This window comes from Propithecus coquereli, unplaced genomic scaffold, assembly GCF_000956105.1.
Source record: "Propithecus coquereli isolate 6110/MARCELLA unplaced genomic scaffold, Pcoq_1.0 Scaffold563, whole genome shotgun sequence".
Classification (NCBI taxonomy): Eukaryota; Metazoa; Chordata; class Mammalia; order Primates; family Indriidae; genus Propithecus; species Propithecus coquereli.
Window position 1 is genome coordinate 705,302 of NW_012151541.1, and position 11,755 is coordinate 717,056.

Genomic DNA, 11,755 nt, shown 5'->3' on the forward strand with positions numbered 1-11,755 from the left:
CACTTTATAGACTGAGTCTAGACAGAACTCACATTTTCTTCCCTTGAGAGTCAGAAGCAGGGACTGTGGGAAGTGGTGGCTGTGTCACACTCCTGAATTGGGTACACAACTTGCAAGCTAAGTTCTCTAGCACAGCAGAACTAATTTTGTTTTGCTACTGGATATATAAAGTAAGGAAGAAAAAAGATGGCATTGCACATTTTTTAATTACCACCAAGACTTTCAAACTCCGCCTTTTCCAGGAAATGTTCCTTCATGCAGTGGGAGGTGGGTATTTCACCCTCCCTCCTTCCCTCACTTGCCTTTCCTCGTGGCAACACTCAACCCCGTTCAGAGCTGCACTTCTCTCTTCATTTGTCAGCCTGGCTTTGCCTCTCGCATCACCTCTGGATGCTTAGCTGAATTCTTTGCCCAGGTCTGCAGGATCGAAGAACTCTGAAAACGATGGAAGTCGTGGGTAGCAATGATGGTCTCTGAGGGTGTCAGTGTTGCCAGTCCAAGACTGAAAATTCCTAGAAAAAAGAACAAATCCTCTTTTGAGTTTCTTCTACAGTAACGCATAACATTATATATTGGTGGTTCCTGAATTAATTTTAATTAAAGGAGAAAGTTGTTTTCTAGCCAGTGATTATAAAATATACAAGAGGGGAAGAAATCCTTCTTGCTTAAAATTCAGAGCAATCTGTATCCTGCCAGGAGTTGGTCCAACCACCAGAATCTTAAACAGTTACCCAAAAAGTGGATTTCATAAGCTTTTGTCAATTAAGGAACATCTTTTCCAAAGGGTAATAAAGTGTAAGTTCTCTTCTCTTTCTCTAGTACATATTGCATATTAATTTTTACAAGCCCAGAAAAGTACATTTACCAAAGACCAATAAAAATATTTTAGGTTAAAATATTAGTGGAGGAGGAAAGTAGACGGGGTGTAGAAACCAAAAATGAAAATCATATGAAGTTGTTTTCTGAGCCCTGTTTGTGACAAGTCATTAAATATATTAGATAGCTGTCAGACCCTAAGCATGTAACTGCAATACTCATGTCTTGTCATGTCCTCTCTGGAAAACAATGTGTAGTGTGGAGATTACCTAGGGCTGAAAGATGTTGCCATGAGCTTACCTCATAGTCTAGAGGCTACAAGTACCTTGGTCTAGGACCTTTTATTGGTGTTTTCTCTGGACTTTGAATACCCTCTGATTATAAGTCTTATTATTGGGGGTGAAACTTCTTTGCCCAGAATAATAGTCTTGGTGTAAAGATATATCTAACCATCATTTCACTGTTTGTATTTGGTAAATTTTAGGGCCTTGACAGGTAGTGGCATTTGCAAATGCTGCCAGATTCAATATACAACTAGCCAGCATTTTATTTTAAAAGATGACTTTTCGGCCGGGTGCGGTGGCTCACGCCTGTAATCCTAGCTCTCTGGGAGGCTGAGGCAGGCGGATTGTTTGAGCTCAAGAGTTCGAGACCAGCCTGAGCAAGAGCGAGACCCCATCTCTACTAAAATTAGAAAGAAATTAATTGGACAACTAAAAATAATATAGAAAAAATTAGCCGGGCATGGTGGCGCATGCCTGTCGTCCCAGCTACTCAGGAGGCTGAGGCAGGAGGATGGCTTGAACCCAGGAGTTTGAGGTTGCTGTGAGCTAGGATGACGCCACGGCACTCTAGCCTGGGCAACACAGTGAGACTCTGTCTCAAAAAAAAAAAAAAGATGACTTTTCCTCTATCTAAGATTTCAGTCCACATAAATATAACAACTATGGGGTCATTTAACAAGAGCTCATAGTTTCATCAACTGCCTTTTTCTTTTTCTAACCATCACAGACAAGAATTGGAAAGTAGTCTCTCTCTTTTTAATTTTTTTTTATTTTTGAGACAGAGTCTCACTCTGTTGCTGGGGCTAGAGAGCCATGGCATCAGCCTAGCTCACAGCAACCTTAAACTCCTGGGCTCAAGCAATCCTCCCGCCTCAACCTCCCGAGTAGCTGGGACCATAGGCACGCACCTCCACGCCTGGCTAATTTTTCTATTTTTAGTAGAAACACGGTCTTGCTCTTGCTCAGGCTGGTCTTGAACTCCTGACCTCAAGCGATCCTCCAGCCTCAGTCTCCCAGAGTGCTAGGATTACAGGTGTGAGCCACCACACCAGGCCTCTCTTATTTTTAAAGATGTTGAAAGTGAGGCCCAGAAAGGATAAGTCATAAGGATTTTCGTAGGAGGACCAAGCCTCAAATTTAGGAAAATACAAAGGCTAGAACCCAGAAATCCCTGATTTCTATTCTTACATCACAGTCATGCTGCAGTTTGCTTCACGCTCGTCCCCACCTGGAGTTGTTGATTCTCCCTTTGACTTAGAGGATGTCTTATGTCACATGCTACAAGACACTGTCTGAGACATTAGCAGGCAATTGGATGGCTCCATGCTTGTGCAGTCAGTCATAATCCAAGAAATATTTCTTTAGGAAAAAAGGATATTAACTGGGGGTAATGATGAGGCACTGAAATAAAAGAGAGGGAAGGGGAAGTTGCCTTGAGAAAAAAAGGATGGTAACTAAGTGTTATTGGGATAGGAAATGTAATTAAATTAGGGGAATGTGCTGGCAAGGCTGGGATAACTAATTACTAAGAAACACAATCTAGGGCAGGTCAGGCAGAAAACATATTTAAACATTTTAATAAAATTTACAAATTTTATTTTGGGATAGCCCTAAGTAAGACTAAGACTGGGAATCCATTTATCTGGTGGAAAAATGACTAAACCAGGTAACAAAAAAGCAGTCTTTTTGGTTGACCATCATAAACACTATGGAGTTCGCACAAAACAGAACCATCTGTTGTGTGAGGAATCATGGAAAGAGATTCTGTATTTATAGAATCCCGAGTGGGAAAACCAGGCGCATTAATTAACATTACCCCTCTTCTCTAATTAGAAATCCACTTTTCTTCTAGTTTCTCTGCTGTCAACATGTACTGCATTTAAAAAAAAATGTCAATTTAAAAGCAGACAGACTCGCTATGACTAATTTAAGAACTCTCAAAGCAGGCTCTTTTCCAAAAATACGTTGTAATTGACAATCCTGTAAGCTCAGTCTAAAGGGGATACTACACAATACTGACCCTGAGGCTGAATCAGATGTTTACTGCTAGTTTGGGCACAGCAGGATAGTCTATAGATCTCAACTCTTAACTGTTTTTGGTATGGGGTTTTGCAGTTAAACTCTTCTTTAAACAAACGTTTCCAATGGGTGTATCTTAGACAGCCTACTTTAATAATTCTTATTTTTTCCTCTTAGCTTCTAAGATGGAAGTTGTTGCAAGGAAAATTTTATATTTTAGGGACCAAGAGATTGCTAGTGCTTTTCAGATACTGCATGTTCCTTTTAAGACACACATTTCTTAATAAAAATACATTTACATACTTTGGTACAATTATTTTTGAAAAGCTAACATCTTTTGGTAGAGTTGCTTTTATAGGAATAGCTACCTGTGTATTATAATTTCTTTGTATTCTGGAGGAGGTTGGAAATCAAAGGAAGTGATGATTCTCTTCCAAAAGCGTACAAAGAGATGATAGCATCACATTTCACTCAGTGAATTCAATTAATTTTACCATAAATTCAATTGTAGGGGTGGGAGGCCAAGCAAAAATAAATGACATCACCATTTGCTCGTTGTCTACAACGTGCCAGGTAGTGCGCTAAGCACATTCTGTCCTTTATTTCATTTAATCCTGATGTTCGGAGAGGTTAAGTAAGTCATGGCAGGTCATACAGCTAGTAAATGGCCAGGAATAACCAGTAACTCAAGATACTGACCTATCTTTGGTTCCTGTTTAAAATAGAATAGGTAATCAATTTCTTGGAGGTTTTGTTCAGCAGTCTCGGCTTATTGACTCTACATCCCTTCTGCTGCTAAATTGTTCAAGCAGCTTCTTGTACCAAGTGTGATCCGGTTCCTTAAGAATCACATTTAATGAGAGGCTATGAGCTAGAAACTCTGCTAGGTGATGTATGCACCTTATTTCCTTTCATCATTACAACGACCCTGAGAGACTGGGTTCTCTAACTCCACTTCATAGATGATGAAACTGTTCTGGAGAGGGTGAAGTTGCTTAAGGTCGCTGAGGGGTAGAGCCACAAATGGAGCCCAGGTCTCTGCCTCCAATGCCAGAGCAAACTTTCCCCACCATGCCAGTGTTTCCAATGGTGAGCGGCCTCGGGCGAGAGAGCCACGATGCTGATTTAATATCTATCAAGTGTTTGCAGTGTCCTGGGATGCGGCACTTCGATGAGAAAGCTGTGGCAGCACCAACTTCTGGGTTCCCTCAGCGAGGGGTAAGGAAGACGAGCGGCGTAGGAGGGCGCAGCCCTCACACTGGAGCGCAGGAACAACAGAAGCGGTCCCCCTGCAGGCTGCTCGGGGAGCGCCACCTCTTCCCTCGGACCGAGGAGAGCATGGAGGAGCCCCAGGACAGAGGACACCCTGGGGAGTCCGAGGTCCCGACACAGGTGGCAGCTTTGGTGCCGCGCGTTCCGGACGGGCGCCTCAGGAACTAGAAGCAACCGGACCGAGTGCGGCGGAGAGCGGCAAGCGGAGAGCTCCAGGAATCGCCCTCGCCGCGCCCCCGCCACCGAAGCCCCGGCCCGTCCAAAGCCGGGATCGTGGGCAGCCCGCTCCGCAGCGCCCCCCGGGGTCGCGGCCCCGCCCTGCCTGCCCCCGGAAGTGACGCGCGGCGGCTACGGCGTCTGGGAGGGGCCCAGGCGCAGCCGGGGGGTTCGAGAGTGGCGGCGGCCGCCGAGCAACGGGCAAGCCGAGCCGCGGCGAGGAACGCCCCGAGCGCGCGCCCGCCGGGTAGCGGCCCGACGACCCGCGCCGCCGCCGCGTGCGGGGGCGAAGAGGGCGGGGCGCGAGGAGCCGCGGCGGCTGCGAGGCGGCGGGAGATGCGGGCGGCGGCGGGCACCCGGCGGGCTCGGCTCGGCCGCTGCCGCCTTCTCCGGCTCCGCCGCGGGGGTCGCAGCGGCTGCCGCGCCGTCCTCGAGTTTCCAGCGTGAGGAGGAGGCTGCGGTCGGAGAGGCGCATCGTGTTCGAGCCAGAGACCGAGAGGGAGCCCCGCGCGCGGCCTCGGTGAGCGGCCAGCGCCGCGCGCTCAGTCGGGGTCTCACGGCCGCCGCCCCACGGGCCGGGAGCGGGGGCGGGGGCCGAGGGGCTGGCGGCACAACCGGAAGTGGGCGCGGGTCTGCGGGCGCGCTCCCCGCTGGACCCGCCCCCGGCTCGCCCTGGCGCTGCGGCGCGCAGGTGGACGCGGGAGCGCAGCGCTCCGCTCTCGTCGTCCCTTATTTGGTACCTCGAGATCCCTTGGGCAAAAGGTGGCAGCGGTTTTTTTTGTTTTGTTTTGTTTAGTGGGTGGGGAGGAGGGGAGCAGTTCTGACTTTCTGTAGTGACAGGAAATTGGAAAATGAAAGTACAGTAATTCAGTGCCTACGAAGGCCGGGGGAGGTTGCGCCTCTTTCCCCGGACTTTGATCTTCGGGGTACGCGCCATCCGTGTTTCTTCCTCTCCCCAACCTCGCTATTCATCCGGTGTCAACTTTCATTTCTGTTTCTACTTCTTTCCAGCTACCCCCCCCTTACTTTCCGCTTAATGTACAGCTGCGGCAGGGCTGGTAGCTTCATTCCTAGGGAGGTGAATTGAAAACATCTTTTGAGGGCGGAATATTAACTGTCCTTGGAAGGGAATAAGAGATACTGTTGACTGAAGTAGTCAAAAGATGTACAGTTGGCTTTTCCCCAAGCGTTTGCTATTTGAAGTTCACAGCATTTAGAGAAAGATTCTGGAGTTTTATTCCTCATCACAACGGTTTGACCATCTCTTTGGTTGGCGGATCAGATCCTCCCCCCTCTTTTCGTACCCCTCACTTCCACGCCCTGCATGGAAAACTTCGTGCTTCAATATTTAGGGCTGACAGTGGCGTTTTCCTTAAAATACAGTATGATTCAGTATTTCCCCCTCAGGAACTCTCTTTGATTTTATTTAAACATTAAAACTGCATGAGTGGGATCTGTTACATTCTTAAGGAAATATTGTCTTCAAGTTTTACTGTAATGTAACAGTATACTTTTAATATTCTCTTTGTATAGTATTCTGCACAGTTAGATACATCTGGTTACTTTCTGACTACTGCGATTATTTTGATTCAGAACTAGGCTTGATATATTTCATAACTTGGTTTTGTTTTATTTAAGCAGCACGCTGAACAATTTGGAGACTTATTTATTCTTTTAGGTCTTAGCTGCTGTCTCTGAAAAATAGTTGGGCTATGGGTCACCACAGCAACTGGACTATGTGTATCACAAACATGTTTAGGGTGGGAAAGGTTTCATTTAATAAAGACTTCCTTTCCTTAATAAGTTATTTCAACATGCTCCCTCTTTCAATTTAGCACAGGGATTGTTCTACTATCTTTGAAGTGTTGAGATGGAATCAGTTATGTTTTCAGCATTTAACCTCTCAACAGATTACTTCATTTGGAAGAAATGAAGCCACTGTACCTGGCTTCACCTATGTAATTTTTAATAACTGTCTTCTGGAATTTTTCTTCTTTTTTCTTTTGGCTGTGGTATCCAGGCTGGAGTGCAGTGGCACAATCATAGCTCACTGCAGCCTCGAACTCCTGGGCTCAAGTGATCCTCCTGCCTCAGCCTCCCAAGTAGCTGGGATTACAGGCGCAAGCCATAATTTTTTCTTTAGTTTGGAATTTTTTTCTTTAGTTTGCTTTTATGTCTGAGGAAATCATTGAAGTTCATAGTTAATACCACACTTTCAGGAACTAAAATGAAGAGTTTCAACTTAACTGTATACTAAGAAGTTCCCCAACTTTTCAGTCAAAAGAATAATCTGATATCAAAATTGAATTAAGAAAATATTCCTTTAAAGTACCCATTGAAGATGTCCGTTTTATATCTTTGTTAGTTCTTCTCAAAACAATTCATTTCCAGTACTTCAGTCCAAAACTTCAGTGCCCTTTTTCTTTTACTCTCGGTAGCCTTCCATCCTAGATACACCGTAGTCTGCTGAAGAAGCATCAGCATTCTCCACATGGTTACGTTCTACCCTGAGGTGCCCAACAGCTCACCAGCAATTGACTCGATACGTTCCACCCTGCCAATAACCACAGGGGAAGATGGAAGTTAAACCTGTACCGCCTTGGGAACACCCATGTTTTTGGGAATCTCCTTGGTTGCCATGTGGGGACATTAATTTGTTATTTTTTGTTTTTTTAGATGTATAGCTCAGGTATCATAAACTTGCAGGGCTCAAACATTATCTACATGGTAGGTACTAAGACTCCAGGATTTGGGTTTTGAATTTTTTTCAAAACCAAGTGGAATTATAGGCACCACATTTGTAGTAGGCGAGAGATTCCAGTTCTCTGCCTGTCTTTGCTTCCTTTCTTGTATCATCATCTCTTACATGTGCATATTCACACCCCTACCCCTGTAAGCATTCTTGATATGAAGGTGATGTCTGGAAATGTGGAAATTTAGTTCTTTGGTTAAACTCATATTTACTAGGGAGTAGTTTTAACAGGCTTAGACTAGCAAATAATTGTTTGAATGGGAAAACTATGTAGTGAAAAAGTAACTTGCCATGAATAGGCTTCATTAGAAGAAAGATCCATCTGGTAAGGTCAGAGAAATGACAGGGAAACCCTTGGCCCCTCCGCGGTACTTAATGGATATAATATAAACCCACCATTTTAACTCAGCTTAAGTGAGGCTATGGGAAACTGATTTCTAGTGGACATGGTTATTTAGCATTAAGGTAGCACTTCATGTTCATGGATTATTACTGTATCTAAAATGTAATACTTCTTTACAATCAACTGGCCATGCGGATGTGTTTATCCATCCAGGGAAGTGGTTTCCCTAATGAATGGAGTACATGCCTGTGTGAAAGAGACTTGTATTCATGGCCTCAGCTTTTCCATGAACTCTGTGGCTGTGAGAGGCATCTCCCCCTTTCTGTTCTTTATGATTTTACCATCTCGACTTTTGGATGACTATCTCTGTACAACCAGCTTCAAAGTGATAACTGTGAGGATTATTGCAGGACATCTGAATGTCTTAGAAAGTTAGAGAAACCTAGATATTTTCTACTCTCATTCCTTATCTCCACCCTTTTTCCCTTTTTAGAAGTACATGTAGTTGACCCTTAAGGATCTCATCCTCTGTGAGTTACATGTTGTAGAATTAGTCTTCCGAGGCCTAACTTTTGCAATGTTTGTTGTGTTAGGTTTGCTTGTTTTAAGCATCTTTATTGAGATATAATTCACATACCTAAAATTCACCTAGAGGGTACAATTCAGTGGTTTTTAGTGTGTTCACAGCCTTGTGCAATCATCACCACAGTCTAAGTTTCAAATACTTTTATCACCTCCTTAAAAAAACCTGGACCTATTAGCTGTCACTCGCCATTTTTCTCCTCCACCCACTTTAGCCCCCAGCCCTAAGTAAACATGGATGTATTTTCTGTATCTGTAGATTTGCCTAAATTTCATATAAGTGGAATCATATAATATGTGGTCTTTTGTGGCTGCCTTGTTTCGCTTGCCTAATGTTTTCAAGATTCATCCATGTTGTGTTTGCATTTCATTCTTTTTTATGGCTGAATGATATTCCCTTGTATGAATGTACCACATTTTATTTATCCATTCATCAGTTGATGGGCATTTAGGTTGTTTCTACTTTTTAGATATTATAAATAACACTGCTGTGAACAGTATAAGTTTAAGTATATTCCAGTATAAGTTTTTATATGGACATATAAATGCTGGGTCTATGGTAAACTTGTCCAAAGTGGCTATATCATTTTGCATTTCCACCAGGAATGTATGAGGGTTTTGGTTTCTCCACATCCTTGCCAACATTTGTTATTGTCTGTCTTTTTGATTACAGCCATCTTAGTAGGTAAGAAGTGGTTTCTTATGTGGTTTTGATTTTCATTTTTCTAATAACTAATGATTTTGAGCGTCTTTTCATGTGTTTATTGACTATTTGTATATCTTCTTTGAAGAAATGTCTTTTCAAATCCTTTGCCTATTTAAATTTTTTTTTTTTTAGTTGTAAGAGTTCTTTATATACTAATATCTTGGACACAAGTTCCTTTTGTGATACATAGTTTGAAAATATTCTCCCATTTTGGGGATTGTTATCTCACTTAATGACATTGTTTGTAGTACAACAGTTTTAAATTTTGATGTACAGTTTACCTGTTTGTGTAGTTTTAATGGAATTGATTTAATTTGTCTTCAAAATCTATTTTGACCCATTGAGATCTCATTCCTAGAGAAAGGAAGGGTTTTTGTTTTTGTGTGTGAAGATGTTCAGTCATAGGCTTCTTAGGATTAGCTTATATGTATTTGGCCAGAGTTTCTACCCTTCAGAATTCTTCCTAATAGACAAGGTATTTTGAAATTCTATGAGGAAAATACCTTTGTGAGAGCATTTCCTTGCTGCTCGATTGCCTAAACCAATGATTATCAACTAGGATGACTTTGACCCCCCGGAGGAATGATCGTCTCAGTGGGGCAGAGGATGCTGCTAAGCAAACCGAAACACACAGGACAACTTCCCGCAACAAAGAGTTCTCTGTCCCCAAATACCAATAGTGCCAAAATTGAGAAACTCTGGCTTAAACAGGAAGATCCTAAAACTTCAGATATTGAAGTATTTTCCTTTAATCCATGTCTTGGTAATCAAATAAAGGTTACTAATCAGATAAAAGGAGAATCTATGCAGATGGAATCCCTATAGACAGAACGGTGACAGAACTTGTAAATTAAACAAGAGAACATTTTGCTGAATCTTCAGTGTTGCCAATTTGTATGTCAATTATATTTATGATAAGGGAAACTATTTGAAGGAGAAATGCCAGTTGGAGCAAAAGTGTATTATTCCCTACACCTCAGCCTCTGGGCCACCAAGACATACACACAGACACTGATAACACATACACCCTGGCAAATAAAGAAACTGGGTTGATTTAGATAGATTCTGAAATGGTAGTCTTCTGAGAGAAAATGACAATGAGAGTTTAAGATAAAATTTAATAACAATGATACTCTAGTGATCAACAATCATCAACCTGCTCCTATAATTTAGGGAACTAGCTTTATCCTCCTTGTTGCTTAAGACTTAAGCAGCATGGTATGCTTAAGAGTTTGGACTCTGGATCCAGATTGCTTGGGCTTAAATCTCAGCTCTACCATTTACTTGTGTGACCTTGGACAAGTTACTTAACCCTGTTATGAATCACATTTTTCTTATGTAAAATGAGGATGCAGTAGTATCTATCTTGTAGGAGTGTTATGGGGATGAAATGAATTAATACACACTTAAAATAGTGCCTGACATATAGCGTTGAATAAATGTTGGCTGTTAATATTATCACATATCTTATCTGTATTCTTTCAGCTCATTGCTATGGATAGCGCTATCACCCTGTGGCAATTCCTCCTTCAGCTCCTGCAGGAGCCTCAGAACAAGCACATGATCTGCTGGACCTCTAACGATGGGGAGTTCAAGCTTTTGCAGGCAGAAGAGGTGGCTCGTCTCTGGGGGATTCGCAAGAACAAGCCTAACATGAATTATGACAAACTCAGCCGAGCCCTCAGATACTATTATGTGAAGGTAATACACTTCCTGGTCTTGACGCTATCAGAGAACCTCAGGACAAGAATTATTCCTTCTTTTCTGTTGAAGTTATAAGTGCTGATGTCCTGGTTTATTTTAATCCAATTTATTTTATAGCTTCAGCAATGTGGAATTAGAATACAAGGTGTAAATGTTCCCGCTGTATTTCTACAAACTCCTATCCGTTAGCCTACTCCCACTACATGTATTTTATTCCTACTCGCATTTGTATTTAAAAGAGTAAGTACAGGATTGGAATATGAAAAAGGAAATTTGAGATTTTTTTTGTTGTTTTTAAGAGGTAGGATCTTGCTACATTGCCCAGGCTGGATTCAAAACTCCTCCTGCTTCAGCATCCCAAGTAGCTGGGACTACAGGCAGGCACCACCACACCTGACTTGTCTCCTTCACTCACACACACACACGCACACACACACACATACACACACACACACACACTTGTTTCTGTAGCTTAATTTTCAGTTTAACCCAGGGAACAAAAATTAACACCTTAAAGAATAGCTATTAATACATAAAGTTGATTTCTTAGTTAAAATTATGTGTTTTTTGTTTATTATCTTATTATTTTGAATACACTCTTGGGGCACTAAGGTAAAATAAATGGCTCCAAAGGATAGAATTAGAATGAGAAGCCGAGAGATCCTAATTCCTTTCACCTTTAAGTGGTTGCTCTTATCAGCTTTCCTGTATGGAGATACGAGATAAGAAACAACTGGAGGAATTTCTGAAGGAAGTAGGAACCTTAGCAGATGCAATATTCTAAATTCCTTTTCGCTTACTCGGGACGTGTATGGCTTGTACCTTTGGAATTGAGATTGCAGTTCATTAAGTCTGACTTATACAGATACTGGGTTGAGAGTGTTAAGCAATTAAAATCTTTCAGCTTTTATGTAACATATTAGTTCAGTTGTTAATACAACATTTAAGTGTTCTTGCCTTAACTTCCTGTTAATAACAGGGACTGTGTTTGGTATGGTTGGATGGATTTAGAGCAGGGGTCCCCAACCTATGATGAGTTATATAATTATTTCATTATATAT

The 11,755-nt window shown here is 42.4% G+C and overlaps 1 protein-coding gene across 1 annotated transcript in view; it reads left to right on the forward strand.

The window, feature by feature from the left end:
- Positions 1–4,864: 4,864 nt before the first annotated feature.
- Positions 4,865–11,755, forward strand: part of ELK4 (ELK4, ETS-domain protein (SRF accessory protein 1)) — an 11,457-nt gene continuing 4,566 nt past the window's right edge. The window contains exons 1-2 of the mRNA XM_012657869.1: positions 4,865–5,127; positions 10,476–10,691. Of these exons, the coding sequence (XP_012513323.1) occupies positions 10,485–10,691 (207 nt within the window). The 5' untranslated portion in view covers positions 4,865–5,127; positions 10,476–10,484. The remainder of the gene's footprint in view (positions 5,128–10,475; positions 10,692–11,755) is intronic.